We start from the raw sequence: 17,872 nt of genomic DNA, 5'->3' as shown, positions 1-17,872 counted from the left end.
TAGTTCTATGGAATTTCCTTTACTCTGTCTCTATGCCTCAGATCATTTGATCCCATAGTTGGACAAAGCAGTCGAGAAGGTATCTGTAGAGCAGTATTAGCATCAATCATGTTCTGCTAGTTGTATGTTTTCCTATATCGTTCAGTATTACTGGCTTTACTTACTGCTTTGTCAAACTGCCAGACCCATCTCCTGTTTGATGGTCCTCAGTAATTTACCCCAATCAGAAAGGGCAACTTCCTCAGATTTCTGTGCCTCAAAGAGATGACTCTCTTTTTTTAACATTACATCTTAAATGACACACTCCTAACCACTTCACTAGATTCTTGATCTTTCTTCATTCTTTCTACTCTCTCTGCAGTGCCAATTCTATTGCAGATCTTAATGTCCTAGACACAATGCATATCTTCTCCTAAAGGTTCTCTGCAGTAAGGCTTAAAACACTTAATCCCCCAATTTACTAAGAATAACATCATTATCATGTGTTATCTACCACAAACCTTGTACCTTTTCCTTTTTTTTTTAAATAAAATTTTGACTGCCTACTACCCCACGATCTTGTCCTATAAAACATGTATTCACTTTTAATAATGTCCAGGCAACATAACTCACATTTAAACTGGCCTAACATCTGAGCTTGTGGACCTCCTAATATCATGAATGACACTGCTGCCTGGCCAAACACAAAAGTATCATCTATATATCTAATCATGTGCAAGAGTTGAAGCCAGTCAAGTAGAATCAAAAAACCTTGAAAGACTCAGGAAAACTAGATACGATGCAATGCACACATGTTAACTGCCTTTCTTTATATTTACAATTTCATCAGTTATTACCATTACTATTCTCTTATCAAACTATTTATTTAACTCTAAATCATTTTAAGGGAGGCATTTAGAAAATGTTTCCCTGCTGCATTATTTTATAGCCTAAAGAACAGTCACATATAAGGAATACAAACTGACTGCTTAACAGATAAAGTTGTTATTCTCCCACAGACAATAAAGAACGCCCAAAGGGATGTGATAACCAAGGATGCCAAAAACCAGTCTTTTCATTCTGTATTAGATTTTAGTGGAAGATGTTTTACATGGAATGCAACGAACTGAAATCCACGAACAGGCACTTCACAGGGTTTTGCTCATTTCATGGGTAAAAGTTGCCTTTTTTTTAGTTTGCTAGTTAAAGTCTTTGTGATGTCACTGACCACTGTGTAACAGGTGACTCTGTGACATCAGTTACATCTAGCTGACCTGAAACTTCATTACATTCTGATTCAAGAGGCCCTGAGAGAAGTTCAAATTAAGGGCCACTCAAGCAAAGTATCAAAAAGGACCCCTAGAACAAGAGATATCCACCTCAGAAGGTAAGGAAACAGCCCTAAGTGGGCTTTGTGAAGTGTGGGTGCTGTTTGGGTAGAATATAAGACACTGTTCAGAGGGGGTGCTTAAAGTTCAGCAGAGTGGCTTCTGCACCAGGAACCTAGACAGAAGGTAGAATCATGTGAAAAGGGAAGACACTGCTGCTTTTGGCTCCTAGCCACAATTGCCCTCACCTTGTCCCTTCCTCCCTTCTCACCCATTACTTCCCTCACCTGTAACTGTCTTGTCTGTCTGTATTATTTAGATTGTAAGCTCTTTTGAGCAGGGACTGTCTCTTTGTATCAGGTGTTCAGCGCTGTGTGCTTCTGGTAGCGCTATACAAATGCTAATAATAATAATAATAAGAAGAAGAAACATAAAAAAATGTAGGCAGATAAGGACCATATGGTCTATCCAGTCTGCCCATCTATGCCATCTACTCTCCCTATCACTTCTTTAGAGATCCTATGTACTTGTCCCAAGTTCTCTTGAATTCAGATACTGTTTTTGTCTCCACCACATCCACCAGGAAGCCGTTCCACAAATTCATCACCCTTTCCGTGAAGAAGTGTTTCCTCAGGTTAATTCTGAGTCTATCCGCTTTCACCTTCATCTTATGCCCTCTTGTTGCAGAGCTTCCTTTCAACTGACAGAGACTTGTATCTTATGTCATGCAGGTATTTAAATGTCGCTATTATATCTCCCCTCTCCCGTCTTTCTTTCAAAGTGCACATATTGAGATCTGTAAGTCTGTCCCCATACACTTTCCCCCAAATTCTATAAATGGCGCTTAAAACGGTGCATACAATTTAATTGAAGCCAATTAGTACCAATAATTGAATGCTAATGATCAATTATTGGCATTAATTAGCATCAATTAAAATTTATGCATGTAGTTTTAGTTGCAGGGATCGGCACATAAATTTTACATGTGGCTCCAAAGGGGGTACGGCCATGGGAGGGTCATGGGTGTTCCTATAATGTATGCATGCTGTTATAGAGTACGACAGACCTGTACTTAATTTAGGCACAAGGATTTACATCAGGGTTTACTTAGTGCAAATCCTTGCGTTTAAAGTTAGGCGCTGATCCCAATGCTAAGCGCTATTCTATAAATGCTGCCCTCAGCACCTCTTATAGAACAGCACTAAGTGCAGGGTTTTTTCAGCGCTATTTATAGATTTTGGTCCCTTATGATGAAGACCAGTGATCAATTCCATCCTGTTTATATCTTTTTGAAGGTGCGGTCTCCAGAATTATACACAATATTATTCTAAATGAGGTCTCACTAGAGTCTTATACAGGGGCATAATCACCTCATTTTTCCTACTGGCCACTCTTCTCCCTATGCACCCAAGCATCCTTCTAGCTTTTGCTGTAACTTTTTCTACCTGTTTGGCCACCTTAAGATCATCACATATGATCACACTCAAGTCCCACTCCTCTTTAGTGCATAAAAGGTCCTCACCCCCTAAACTGTACCATTCCCTCGGGTTTTTGAACCCCAAATGCATGAACCTGCTTTTTTAGCATTAAATTTTAGCTGCCAAATTCCAGACCATTCCTTTAGCTTCACTCTTCACTAAGTCCTCCCTCATGTTATTCACCATCAGGGGCATCTATTCTATTGCAGATTTTGGTATCATCTGCAAAGAGGCAAACCTTTCCAGACAGCCCTTCAGCAATATCACTTACAAAAATGTTAGGACCCGGCTCAAAAATCAAACCTTGTGGCATAGCACTGGTAACAAACACCCTTTTTCTCAGAATTAGCTCTATTTACCATGTGAATTTACAGTTGCTGAATTTTTTAAATATCAACTATCAAAGATGTTAACTTGTTCAGTGGCAGGGCTGGCTTTCTTTCACTGAATAAGGCTTTTAAATAATGAGCTTGGCACATAATTGCATTTATTGAGGTTCAACATAAGTACATAAGTAATGCCATACTGGGAAAAGACCAAGGGTCCATCGAGCCCAGCATCTTGTCCACGACAGCGGCCAATCCAGGCCAAGGGCACCTGGCAAGCTTCTATACATGTTATTCCTGGGATTTTGGATTTTTCCAAGTCCGTTTAGTAGCGGTTTATGGACTTGTCCTTTAGGAAACCGTCCAACTCCTTTTTAAACTCTGCTAAGCTAACCGCCTTCACCACATTTTCCGGCATACGCCATAGGGCATACGTCACTCACAAGCTGATAGTTCAGTGTTCAAGCACACAACTGCAAACCTGAAAACTCCCAGTTCGGTATCCTTTTCTACAACTTGTCCTGTGACTTTGAATAAGTCATTTCTCCTCTATGTACTCAGTCAGATTGTAAGCTCTTTCCCTGCAGTTCTATAATCTTGTGCACACAGTTTCACGCTTCAGTTGTACAGTTAAATCCTGATCATATTTATTAACAGTGATAATGAATTGTACATCGTCTGCATATATTCTATATGATATGTGTAAATCTTGGAAAACATCCCTTAGAGATGCTGAGCTTTGTGGTGCACAACGCGTGATTGGAAAGCTAGTGGAAACTGTGTCCTGTACTTTAACATGAACTCATCTTCTCCGCAAGTATGAGAGAAACCAAAATAGGACTTGTTCACCAATTCCAAAATCTGACAGCTTGTTAAGTAGGAGCTGATGGTCAACAGTGTCAAATACTGATGCAATATCAAGTGTGAATACTGTCACCAGGGACAGCGCTCCAGTACAATCAAGAAACAAATGTCCACCAGCAACTTCAATTTTAAGGCTTTTATTCCATGCCGGTTTCTAGTAGACCTGATACAGGGTTCCAACAGCAGCATTCACCTTTAATCTTAAGCACATGTAAGCCACCTGAAAGTGTGTGGCAAATAGTCCCCTTTAAGCAGTAGGCTACCAGCACCTACCAGGATTCAATACAGGCTCACAGTCAGCTTCAGTCTGGGCTCTTTATCCAGTGCACAATAAACAGTAGTTCAATTCCCAAGACAAACAGTTCAATCAGTTCATCATCCCAGTTAAATCACAAAGCAGCCTTTACTTTCAGGAGGTTTCAATACTTTAGAGACTTCCTCACACCCAAGAGATTTCAGCCTTCTTCAGTACTTTAGGGACCTCTCTTACCCAAGGATTTTCAGCCTGCAACTGCTTCTCTCCTCCTGAACTGAACTCCTCCTGGGCCTCCTTCCCACCTGTCTAATCAATCCTTGGCTTCTGCTCTCACAACCAATCATTCTCCTTCCAGTAGCTTCCACCACACCCATACCAGCTGAGTTAAGCATTAGACTAATGATGAGCTCCTGCACACAGGGTTTCCTATCTCTCTTTCCCCTTAGTGGCAGCCAATCTACACATCCTGCCAGCTTACACCTACCTATGTCTTGTCCCATTGCAGCTAGGAGTCCAGTCCAGGTTCCTCATCTCACCCCTGGCTCCTTGCCTGCAATGCTTTCTGGGACTTGTATTTCAGACTGAAACTGCCTTAACCCAACTATCATGGATGTGACTATCACAATACGCAACAATTAATGTTCTGGTCCATTCCAATTCTTAATTCATCTAGAATCAATAGCAACAAAACTTCCACACTATGGTTTGGTCTAAAGCCATATTGACAGTCATTTAACAAATGATTTTCTTCTACGAACTCCATTAGTTGGTGCAACACAGTTTTCTCAATAATTTTTGCTAAGAATGGTAGAACTGAGATTGGTCTGTAATTATTCATTATTCTTACATTCAGTGATGATTTTTTTTTTTTTTAATAATGGTTTAACATTTGCCTCTTTAATTAAGTCCACTGCTAAACCTTCTTGCAGAGCTTTGTTCACTAGATTTTTTTTTTTAAAAAGGAACAATTATCTCCGGCATTGATCTAAATATTGTTGAGGAGCAGGGATATACTTGAGCTCTGGTGGGTGACAAGCTCTTCACCAATTTCTCTATCGTGTTTGATCCACTACTTCTTCTTTCGATGTAGGCAAAACCAAGATATATACCGCTAAACAGGCGGTAAGGGCTCCAGCAGTAAGCAGCTGCGTGGCAATGTTTTAATTACCACACAGCCATTTATTGTCCCTTTTTAAAGAAACACTTTTATCTGTGGTGGTAAAATGTGGCCTCGGTGCACGGTGATCTCACACAACAATGCCACTGTGGGCCACCATTTACTGCCATTTGGTAAAACATAGTAACATAGTAGATGACAGCAGAAAAAGACCTGCACAGTCCATCTAGTCTGCCCAACAAGATAAACTCATATGTGCTACTTCTTGTGTATACCTTACCTTGATTTGTATCTGCCATTTTCAGGACACAGACCGTAGAAGTCTTGCCCAGAACTAGCCCCACCACCCAAACACCAGCGGCTAAGCTTCTGAGGATCCATTCCTTCTGCACAGGATTCCTTTATGTTTATCCCACGCATGCTTGAATTCCGCTACCGTTTTCATCTCCACCACCTCCCGCGGGAGGGCATTCCAAGTATCTACCACTTTCTCCGTGAAAAAATACTTCCTGACATTTTTCTTGAGTCTGCCCCCCTTAACTCTCATATCATGTCCTCTCGTTCTACTGCCCTCCCATCTCCAGAAAAGGTTCGTTTGCGGATTAATACCTTTCAAATATTTGAAAACAGCCTCTATGGTTTTTCTCCTCGTTTTCATTCATTAATGACATGCAATGATATAGGATATGTCAATGATATTTCTCATTTTGTTGCAACCAGCCCATCCCTATAATTTACATGTGTATTTGCGTCCTTTACCCATGCTTCATTCAAACTCTGCTCATGCATATGCAGCATCAAAACATGGGATCCGATATTTAGCCCCTGCTTTAGAGGTAGGAAACATGTCATTGCCCATGCACACAATAAGAATTTAAAAGGAAAACTGGTATACTCTCAGTTATCAGAATCCACTACAGAAGAGATCATGTACACAGGTCATTTCCAGTGTGGCTCTTGCTCCGTCTGCAGACATGTATTAACTTCATCCATCTTCACACAAAGATCAACCAAACTTCATCACACTACTAATTGCAATTCCACCTATGTCATGTATGTGATCATTTGTCTGTGCAAATTACTCTATGTTGGAAAAACCAAAAGAATGATAAAAAACTAGAATCATAAGAATACAGAAGTTGCATTTCCAGAAACATTGCTTCAATACCTTTAGTTACACACTGGAGATGTCCTTAACCACTCCATAAATGACTTAAAATTCTTTGTCATAAAGAAAATACAAAAAATGCAGCGAGGTGTGGAGATTTGGATCAGATATTATTAAAAGATGAACAATGCTTCATTTACAACTTAATGCAGTTGAACCAAATGGGCTCAATGTGGAGATGGACCTAAAACCTTTTTGTAACCTTTTTGTTTTGCCTCCATATGCTGTTTCAAGATTTTTTTATTCTGATAAATCACTGTTGGCTTTGGAAGAAATAGACTATACCTGAAATACCTTCTATGAACACGGAAAAGGTCACTCACCCTCCTTTTCTAGTGATGATTATGCACTAACATTTTTTATTCAATTTTTTACATAGCCATATTTTTATCTTTTAAAATGTATTTATTATTTTTAGATTCATGCATTATGCTTATATGCATTCATTTCTAAATTATCTTTTTATCTATGCGCATTGCCTTTCTCCCCTTTTTTACATCCCTGTTTGAGTCATCAATACCAATTTCCATATGTTTCTTATTCTCTAATAGCACCCACAGACATTTTGGGCACAGCAGTAACAATCTCACACTTCAGCACTTCCTGAACCCGATGACATCATATGTGCCATTGGAATGCTTCCAAAATGGCTGCTGGAGTGCATTAATTTTTTAGTATTTTTCATGATTTTCCAGCATTATTTTAAACAAGAATTAGAGTTTCCAGGTGGGCACTGTCATGTCATGTTGCATCAGATTTTATAATTGGTTTTGTCGCTTGTGACTTTTTAAAAAAATTGATCACGTGTTTAATTAATTCAATGTCAAAAACATCCTTTTCAGCTGTACAGTCCTATTTTCTGCCTTCTCACACTTTTTAAGGATCCATTATATATATCTTTTATAGTCCCTCAGTGCGCTTTTTAAGCTTTTTAAGGAGAAAGTTTTCCAAGAGAAAATGACTCTTCGCCCCAGCTGTTGTTATTATATGGCAGGAGGAGAAATGCTGTTGGACTGACCCCATTGAAGTCTGCTTTGATTGTGAGTACTGCCACAAATCTCTAATGTTTTCACATTCTTTTTTTCATCTGCCCCCTATCTACTATAATAAAAAGCATCTCCAACGTTTTGAAGCTGACTCCGTGGCAGTGAAGGGTTTGAAGGGTTCATGCTGCCTGCTGTATCCATCTCCTGTCCTGACGTTTGCGTGCTTCCTGGTTCGTCACAACTAGCAGTGACCAATCACTGGAAGGGAACGCTGCAGAGTTGCCAGGCAAAGGAACGTGACGTCACACGCATGAGGGTGTCGTCGTCCATCCCTTCCTCCCTCCCTCCCTTCCAGTTCCAGGCCCCCTCCCTCCGAATTTTAAAAGTCATCTTCACTTACCAAGTTGGGTTTACGGTGGACGGCAGTAGCGGTAAAAGGCGTGCAGGCTCGGCCCTTCTCTCTCTCTCAGCTCTGGTCCCGCCCTTGCGGAAACAGGAAATGAGGGCAGGACCAGAGCTGAGAGAGAGAGAAAGGCCGAGCCTACACACCTTTTACCACTGCTGACGGCCGCCGTAACTGGTAAGTGAAGATGACTCCTAAAATTCGGAGGGAGGGGTGCTGGAACTGGAAGGGAGGGAGGAAGGGAGGGATGATGACCCTGGAACTGGGAGGGAGGGAGGGAGGGGGACCCTGAAACAGAGAGAGTGAGGGAGGGGAGACCCTGAAACTCGGAGGGAGAGAGGGAGGGAGGGGGTAACCTGAAACTTGGTCCCCTGGAACTTGGAGGGAGGGGACGACCCTGGAACTCAGAGGGAGGGAGGGAGGGGATGACCCTGGAGCTCGGAAGGAGGGAGGAAGGGGAGGATGACCCTGGAACTCAGAGGGAGGGGGAGGGGATGACCCTGGAACTCGAAGTGAGGGAGGGGGGGACGACCCTGGAACTCGGAGGGAGGGAGGGAGGGAGGGGACAGACGACCCTGGAACTCGAAGGGAGGGGACGACCCTGGAACTCGGAGGGAGGGAGGGGGGATGACCCTGGAACTCGGAGGGAGGGGGGATGACCCTGGAACTTGGAGGGAGGGAGGGGGAACCTGAAACTTGGAGGGAGGGAGGGAGGGAGGGGACGACCCTAGAACTCGGAGGGAGGGAGGGGATGACCCTGGAATTCGGAGGGAGAGAAGAAGGGAGGGAGGGAGGGGATGACAACCCTGGAACTCGGAGGGGCGACCCTGGAACTCGGAGGGAGGGAGGGGGATGACCCTAGAACTCAGACTGAGGGAGGGGGGACCCTGGAACTGGGAGGAAGGGAGGGGACGACCCTGGAACTCGGAGGGAGTGAGGGGACGACCCTGAAACTCGGAGGGGGGGACCCTGGAGCTCGGAGGAAGGGAGGGATGAAGGGAGGGGGAGGACGACCATGGAATTCGGAGGGAGGGCGGGGATGACCCCGGAACTCAAAGTGAGGGAGGGAGGAAGGGGGGATGACCCTGGAACTCGGAGGGAAGGAAGGGAGGGGACGACCCTGGAATTCGGAGGGAGGGAGGGAGGTAGGGGACGACCCTGGAACTCGGAGGGAGGGAGGGGGGAACCTGAAACTCGGAGGGGGGAGGGAGGGAGGAAGGGGGGAACCTGAAACTCAGAAGGAGGGAAGGGGGAACCTGGAACTGGGAGGGAACGACCATGGAACTCAGAGGGAGGGAAGAAGGGAGGGAGGGAGGGGGATGACCCTGGAACTCGGAGGGAAGGAAGGGAGGGGACGACCCTGGAATTCGGAGGGAGGGAGGGAGGTAGGGGACGACCCTGGAACTCGGAGGGAGGGAGGGGGGAACCTGAAACTCGGAGAGGGGAGGGAGGGAGGAAGGGGGGAACCTGAAACTCGGAGGGGGGAGGGGGAACCTGAAACTCGGAAGGCAGGAAGGGGGAACCTGGAACTGGGAGGGAACGACCCTGGAACTTGGAGGGAGGGAAGAAGGGAGGGAGGGGGATGACCCTAGAACTCGGAGGGAGGGAGGGGGCAACAATCCTGGAACTCAGAGAGGGAGGGGGAACCTTGGAACTGGGAGGATGGGAGGGAGGGGGGGCCCATGGCACACACTCTCATTCTCACACACACACTCTCTCTCTCTCACAGACACACTCGCACCCAGTCTCACTCTCTCTCTGTCACACACACACACTCGCACATTCACTCTCTCTCTCTCTCTCTCTCACACACAGTCACTCTCACACACACTCTCTCAAACATACACACTCCAAGGAAAACCTTGCTAGCGCCCATTTCATTTGTGTCAGAAATGGGCCTTTTTTTACTAGTAGTTCATAATGTCTTTTATATATTTTTATTTACTTTTTTAAACTTCTATATGGGATCCTTTTACAAAGCGGTGCCACTGATTAGCATGCACTAAATGCAAAGACGCCCATGGGAACTGAATGGGCTTTTTTGCATTCAGTGTGCCACTAATCAGTAGCACCGCTTTGTAAAAGGTGCCCTGTGTTTTTTTTAAAGAACAGGTTCGTACCTGATTTTTACCACCACGGGGAAAGTACTTTTTAAGTTTCCCTATAAGTATGTGCCGTTTTCAGTGTAAATTCATAAATCATGTTTATTTTATATATAGTTTTAAGAGAAGTTTTCTATATATGTAATGTCTGATTTTTATATTTATATGTTTTTAATTTTGACCACTGAGGCAGGCGTTTGTAAGCCAAAACACGGCCCATATCGGGTCATTTTCCGAATAAATAGAACTACATTTATCTCCATCCTGAAGGCCCAGTGTTGCTTTTTTTCTGTTTATGTTTCAACACCAACCATGATTTAACAATGAAGCTTCACATTTTTTTTCATGTTCATGATATCTTCTCAGACATCCGCTATAGCATTGCCACAGTAAAAGCTCACTCATTTTATATGCATGTTATATAAGTTCACATGTTTTCAGCACCTTACCAGCTGGTGGTCTCTGCATTTCATATTCAAATAATTGTTATTTCATGCATGATTGCCTGTCCTTTCCTGGATATCCATTCCTTTACTTCTCCAAGGTAAATTTATGCGTATATTATACACTGTTACATTGGCTGTCTGCCCCTTAGTGTATGTGCACTTATTTTATTTGTGACTTTTTTAAATAGAAACTTTCATTTTACCTTTATGCTTTTCCCATCTTTGGCTCTCACGTAGGTTTGTTGCTATGCTTTGTGAGTTCATACACAACTTAGTGCATTTGATGTATGCACCTTTGGTTATGTCTTTTTTACAATTGTACTCACTCACTTTCTTTTTCTGATTTTTCATTGATTTTAATATTGGTTTTAAATATTATTCTAGCTTGGTCTTTTACGTCTGTTCCATTCACGCTCATTATTGATACTTACATTTACATATATGTGTCAATCTTTTAAACATATTTTTAGTAGTATTTATGTGATTTTAATTTGTACTTTTGTTCTTGTTCAGAATTATGTATTGTGGACGCCTGATGCAGGCACTATAGGAGAAACATGACCTGTGTCGAATCCCTGTAGCAGTTCTGTACCTCTTCAAGTGTATTTATGCTAACCATTATCAATTAAACGTTATCTAAGAGACTATTTTGGCTCCGCACTGGTCTTTGGTCATCTCTACTGCTTTTTTGGTTTCTGCTTCCTGACCTGTGGAGATAGGTTCTTCTTTTGCCTCTCTTCATCACAATCTGAACCAACAGCTGATTCAGTTCTGTTCACAGTTCTGATCTGGGTTGCAAATCTTGAAAGGGCAGGAGACTCCCTTGAATGGCCAACTGGTGCCACAAATCACAGGTGAGGAGGGAAGATCCCCTTTAGATCAGGAGGATTATTCTCTCTCTGCCTACACCGAGCCTAAAATTGAGAGCTGGCAGACACTGTAAGCCTTGTTATATCCATTTCTAGCATGCAGGTGTGTGAGTTATTTTATGAAGATTTTTTCCACATGAAATTCTGTTTACCATACAGAAAAGAGCTTTTTAAAAAAAAACGCGTGACCATATACATGCGTCAAAAGTGCATGCATGGAAAGATTGTGCCTGTTTCCAGGGCCGGTCTTAGCAAGTGCGGGGCCCTATGCAGACCAATTTGATGGGGCCCCACCCTAGCCCCGCCCACCCTAGCCCCGCCCCACCCTAGCTCCACCCCCACCCTAGCTCCAGAGCCGGCCACCCCTCCCTCTGAGCTCCAAGGTCCCCAGCTCCAGGGCTTGTCGATCCTGCACAGTCAATGCCAACTGGAAACCATGTCTTTTTCACAAACACAGATACACCCTAATCCACTATAGAATAAGTAGTAATATTTAAACTTTCTATTTAGACAAAAATTAAACTGAACCCCCAAGATGCCAGACTCTGCATACAATACAACACCACAGAAATAGAAAATGTCCCCTAGTACTGTGCAAAATATAAAGACAACAGATGTAAATTTGAAAAAAAACTAACAAATACCAATCACCACTTTACAAATTAACAAATAGAAATAAAACAAATATAGAAAATAAAATAATACCATTTTATTGGACTAATACATTTAGCTTTCAGAGGCCAAAACCTCCGTCCTCAGGTCAATACAGTATAGAGCTGTTTCAGTATCCTATCCTGACCTGAGGAAGGGGGCTTTGTTCTCCGAAAGTTTGTCAAAATGTATTAAAATTAGTCCACTAAAAAGATTACCTTATTTACATGTTCTATTATAAACATTTATTAACACAGCTACAATACTATATCCTAAAGCAAAAAAATAAAAATATATATTTTATTTACAGTTTGTCGTCTCTGGTTTCTGCTTTCCTCATCTTCTTTTCACTGTCTTCCTTCCATCCAGCATCTGTCTTCGCTCTCTTTCTGCCATCCAGTGTCTGCCCTCTCTGCTGTCCCCTCCATCCAATGTCTGCCCTCTCTCCCTGCCCCTTTCGTGCACATCTGCCCTCTATCTCTGCCCCTTCCATTCACTGTCTGCCCTTTCTATCCCTTCCATCCACTGTCTGCCCTTTCTCTCTGCCCCTTCAATCCACCATTTGCCCTCCCTCTCCCATCCATCCGAGTCTGCCCTCCCTCTCACTCCCCCTTCCATCCAGGATCTGCCCCTCTCTCTGCCCCTTTTTTTCAGCCCCCAGTTCCAGCCCCACTATCCCACCAGTCCCCCGTTTCAGCCCCAGCCCTTTTCTCCCACCAGTCCCGAGCTTCAGCCCCCAGCCACTCCTCCCTGTCCCCTTTTTAGCTCCCAGTTTCAACCCCAGTCCCCAGCCCTTTTCTCTCACCAGTCCCAAGCTTCAGCCCCAGCCACTTCTCCTTATCTCCTTTTCAGCCCCCAGTACCCACAGTTTCAGCCCCTGCCCCTTTTCAGCCTCCAGTCCCAGTACTAGCTCCCTTATCCCACCTACCCTCCTTTTCAGCCCCCAGTTCCAGCCCCCTTCATCCACATGCCTTGTATTAGAGTCCCCCTTTTCAGCCCCAGAACCATTCTCCCACCTGACCCACGCATGCCCTATTTTCCCACCAGCCCCATGCATGGTCCCCATTTCCCATATGGCCCCTTCTCAAACCCCAGTTTCAGCCCCCTTCTCCCATCTGAGAACCCCCATCCCACACCCTTCTCCCATCTGAGTCCCCCTTACCCCCTCCCCCCATCTGAGAACCCCCACCCTGCAACCTTCTCCCATCTGAGTCCCCCTTACCCCTCCCCCATCTGAGAACCCCCACCCTGCAACCTTCTCCCATCTGAGTCCCCCTTACCCCCTCCCCTCAACTGAGAACCCCCATCCCACACCCTTCTCCCATCTGAGTCCCCCTTACCCCCTTCCCCCAACTGAGAACCCCCATCCCACACCCTTCTCCCATCTGAGTCCCCCCCCCCCGACCCGACCCACCTACCAACTCCTGCTGCACCCACTAACTTTAAAAAAAAAATTGAGAATTGCTGAGTAGCAGGCAGCGCCTCGCGTCTGCCCTGCTAGTAAAATTCTCCTGCACGTCGTCGGGCCGGCCTTCCCGCATTAAGTCCCGCCCTCCTCTGAGGTAATAGGCTCTTCCCGCATTGCCCCACCCTCCTCTGAGTAATAGCCTATTACCTCAGAGGAGGGCGGGACTTAATGCGGGAAGAGCCTATTACCTCAGAGGAGGGCGGGACTTAATGCGGGAAGGCCGGCCCGACTACGTGCAGGAGATTTTTACTAGCAAGGCAGACGCGAGGCGCTGCCTGCTACTCGGCCCTTCTCAAATTTTTTACGGAACAGCGATTGATCGTCGGGGGGGGAGCGGCGGGCAGGGCGACCCCAGGCGCGCCGCGCGGGGCCCCCTTGAGCACGGGGCCCTATGCGGCCGCCTCGGTCGCCTCGCCCTAAGACCGGCCCTGCCTGTTTCCAATCGATCTGTGTGTTGGTATTCCCAGGGGAATAATTTGCACTAAGCAGAGGTAGAGTTGCAATGTACATGCATATCTTATAAAATATGTGGGTAAACGCATAAAAGGCAACAGACACGTGCATAGAAAAAGTGGAATTATGCACTATTCTATAAGGTAACGCATAAGTGCTATAACACGTAACTGAAAGGGGTCATACACACGGGGTGGAGCATGGGAGGGGCATGGGCATGTCTTTAACTTACTCACACACCATTGCATGACACACTAAGGCTCATCCATTTATGTCAGCCATAGACCTGGCATACATGACCATACCTAAATTTAGGTGCCCCAGTGCAGGTTTATGCTAGTATTCTAAATCAGAATTGTGGTACCCCCGATGCCATTACAGAATAAGTACTTCCCACATAGCACTGGGGCACTTAAATGGAGGTGCCCTGTTATAGAATTGCCCCCACAGAGTACTGGCACACATTTACCCCTTTTTCGGAGCAGGTGTAAATTTGTGCACTACTGGGCTGGATCTGGGAGCTGGTTTTATAAAGGCAAATAGGTCAGTGGTTCCCAATCCTGGCCCCGGAGACAATTCAGCCAGGCAGATTTTCAGGATATCCATAATGAATATTCATGAGAGAGACTGGCATGCAAATCTCTCTCTTGAATATTCATTGTGGATATCCTGAAAACTGACTGGCTGGGGTGCCTCCATGTCCAGGTTTTGGAACCACTGAGAAAGGCACTTATGGATTTCTTATGGCACTTACGGATTTCTTACATAGGTGTCTTGTTATAAGTAAGCCCATAACATAGAGTGCGTAGTGACATTTCCTTACCTTGGTTTCTTTGATTTTGACAGCGATCACCTGCTTCCTTTGACGAATTATCTCCACCAGCTCATCGCACTCCTCCAGCAGTTTAGCTTCATGCATTGCTGTGTTCACCTGTCCAGAAACATTAACCCAAAGTTTTACAGAGGACATAATCTGGCAGTGCGGTCAGCCCAAAAGTCAGTTCAGCACAATCTATGTACTTTCAGTACACTGCGGTCATTCTGAATCAGTGCCAGAGGCCAATAAGATTCTGAGCAGAGACATATATGGAAAGCAGCCTTCAGGTGCTACTAAAGGCGCTCAGAATGGTAAAGAGGAGAGTGAACAAGACCAAGAGAATGGTGCATGGAAGTGTGTGTGAGGTAGGCAGATTGGCGAGGTGTCAAAGCAGATCACAATCGACACCAAAACGACACCGAAGACGAAAAAGAGGAACAAGGACAACTAGAAGACTGGCATGCACAGCATCCAGGGCTAGCAGTAGAGCCAGGGGGCGATCATGCAGAGTTACAAGAGCAGCCAGGGGACAAGCACAAAGGGCTAGGAGTGTGACCCAGAGACCCCCATGCAGGGCTAGCAGCATGACCAGGTGGTGCCCATGTAGGGCTAGCAGTGCAGCGAGGAGGAGCCGATGTAGGGCTAGTAGTGTGGCGAGGAGGAGCCGATGTAGGGCTAGCAGTGCAGCGAGGAGGAGCCCATATAGGGCTAGTAGTGTGGCGAGGAGGAGCCGATGTAGGGCTAGCAGTGCAGCGAGGAGGAGCCCATATAGGGCTAGCAGTGCTGCGAGGAGGAGACCATGTAGGAGACCATGTAGGGCTAGCAGTGCTGCGAGGAGGAGACCATATAGGGCTAGGAGTGCAGCGAGTAGGAGCCCATGTAGGACCAGTAGCTTGCCCAGGAGGCGCCAGTGTAGGGCTAGCAGCATGCCCAAGAGGTACCTATGCAGGGTTAGCAGCATGCCCAAGAGGCGCCCGTGCAGGGCTAGAAGCATATCCAGGAGGCGCCCATGTAGGGCTAGCAGCAAAGCAAGGAGGTACCAATACAGGTATAGAAGAACAGTCCGGAGACACCCTTGCAAGACACATGGAGCCATCTCAAGGACTACAGCCATGAAGAAAGCATACTCAGCACGAAAGGCGAGAGAACCGAGAAGATGCTGTGCGGTCTGGAGAAGAATATACAGGGCACACTGTAAGACTAAGAAGGGAGGGTAAGAAATTAAGCAGTAAGGGAAGGCACAGAGCACACTGTTTGCAGAATAGAGAATGCATAGCATAAAGGACAATCTAACTAATGAATCTGAGTGTTTGAATTGTGCAAAAAATAAAGCTGACATCATCAATGCTGCAGTCTTCATTTTCACACCAAAATATATGGCACTATCAATCTTTCTCCGGAAATACTTACATAAAGATTTTCTAAGGGACCAGTGATTGCCCAAACCACAAATAACTTTGTATCTGTTATTTCTGAAAATACTGCACCCACTTTGTAATTCTGACACCTCAGAATTGTTTTTGTAATTCTTGGATTTATAATTATAGAACACCACTTACAACAGTGTTTTCCAGTCCTGTCCTTGAGGCACACCTGCTTTTCAGGTTATCCCTCACAAACATGGATGAGGCACACTTGTATACGCTGGAGATCCAGAATATGCAAATCTATTTCATGCAAATTGATTGTGGCAACTCCGAGTTAAAACTGAGAGCACCTATAATCTGCCATACAATTTCAGATATCTAGCAATCTCCTTTTTTCCTTCTTCTCTCCCCCTCCCTCCATGATCAGATATGACACTTTATTAACGTCAATCTATATATGCTTTTTATACCAAGGTGCCCTATTGTAAAGTTACCTTCATTGTGCATGAATCACTTGGACACAATGGATGAAATTCTAGAAATGGGTGTGTGCGGTTATGTACACCTTTATTTATTTATTTTTATTTATTTACATTTATATACCATTTTCCTGATCTAGTGATCATTTAAAATGGTTTACAGAATACATAAAACAATAAAAGTATTTAAACAAAGAACAGAAAACAACCCAAATAAGAATAACATCAGATTAACAATAAATCACATCACACACAAAAAAAGTTCAGATTAATGGGGAAACAAAAATGTTTTTAATTTTCTCCTGAATAACCTGAGATTTGTTTCTAATCTCAAATCCATACAAAATGTATTCCACAAATCTGGTCCAATTACTCAGAGGGTATGAACATCTGTGTTCCAGAACAAAAAATGTTCATATGAGCCATCATCCCTTGCCTGTTTTGCTTTCGAAGGGCGGGGGGACACATTAACCACTGGGGGATTAAGGAGGCGAACTTCGCTAATCCCTCCAGTGGAGTGCTGTTCAAATGGAGGTCTCTACTGTAACCTAGGTGTCCTGGGTAGCAGGTCTAACTCCCCACATCCATCTTTTTGGACTTTGACGTTCATTCCCCTTCTGAAACGGGGAATGAACATCTACCTTTTGGGCTCACCCTAGTCCCACCCAAAACACACCCAGACCATGCCCCATTACAGTTTTGGACATTGATATCCATTGTACATATAAGTGCTGCTCTACTTGGCAGATATATACCAAAATGCACTTTGCACTAATCTATAAAGTAGCACATAAGTGCTATGGCATGTAACTGCAAGAGAGTGGAATGGAAGAATAGCCTAGTGGTTAGAGCACTAAGTTTGACATCCAGAGGTGCTTGGTTCAAATCCCACTATTGCTCCTTGTGATGTTGAGTAAGTCACTTAACCCTCCATTGCCTCATCTACAAAATTAGATTAGGAGACTGACATGGAACTACCAACTGTACCTGAATATTCCAACAAAGGTATGAGCAAAATCCAAACAAATTAACGCACCGCAGAGGGTGGGCTATTGGTGTGATGCCAAGGGACAGATACAACTTATAGAATACCAATGTCTGGTGAACCAAAGCAGGCTTACACTGGTATTCTACAATGTCTTAGGTACATCTAAGTGCAGTTATAGAATTCACACTCATTGTACCCCATTGAGGTGCCAAGTTATAGAATTTTCCCTATTGGGGAATTTTTATAACTAGGTGCTTATAAACAGAAATCCAGAGAGTGCCTGGTAGAATATTCTATAATAGAATTTAGGCGCCTACTTTCCTTTAT

The 17,872-nt window shown here is 44.5% G+C and overlaps 1 protein-coding gene across 1 annotated transcript in view; it reads right to left on the bottom strand.

The window, feature by feature from the left end:
* The window catches only part of MID2 (midline 2), a 721,370-nt gene that overhangs the window by 235,190 nt on the left and 468,308 nt on the right, over positions 1–17,872 (bottom strand). Inside the window, exon 4 of the mRNA XM_030209458.1 lies at positions 14,718–14,825. Coding sequence (XP_030065318.1) covers positions 14,718–14,825 — 108 coding nt within the window. The remainder of the gene's footprint in view (positions 1–14,717; positions 14,826–17,872) is intronic.

The sequence above is a fragment of the Microcaecilia unicolor genome, chromosome 7 (genome assembly GCF_901765095.1).
Source record: "Microcaecilia unicolor chromosome 7, aMicUni1.1, whole genome shotgun sequence".
Classification (NCBI taxonomy): Eukaryota; Metazoa; Chordata; class Amphibia; order Gymnophiona; family Siphonopidae; genus Microcaecilia; species Microcaecilia unicolor.
The sequence above is the reverse complement of the archived record's forward strand: the minus strand, read 5'-3'. Positions and strand labels throughout refer to the sequence as shown.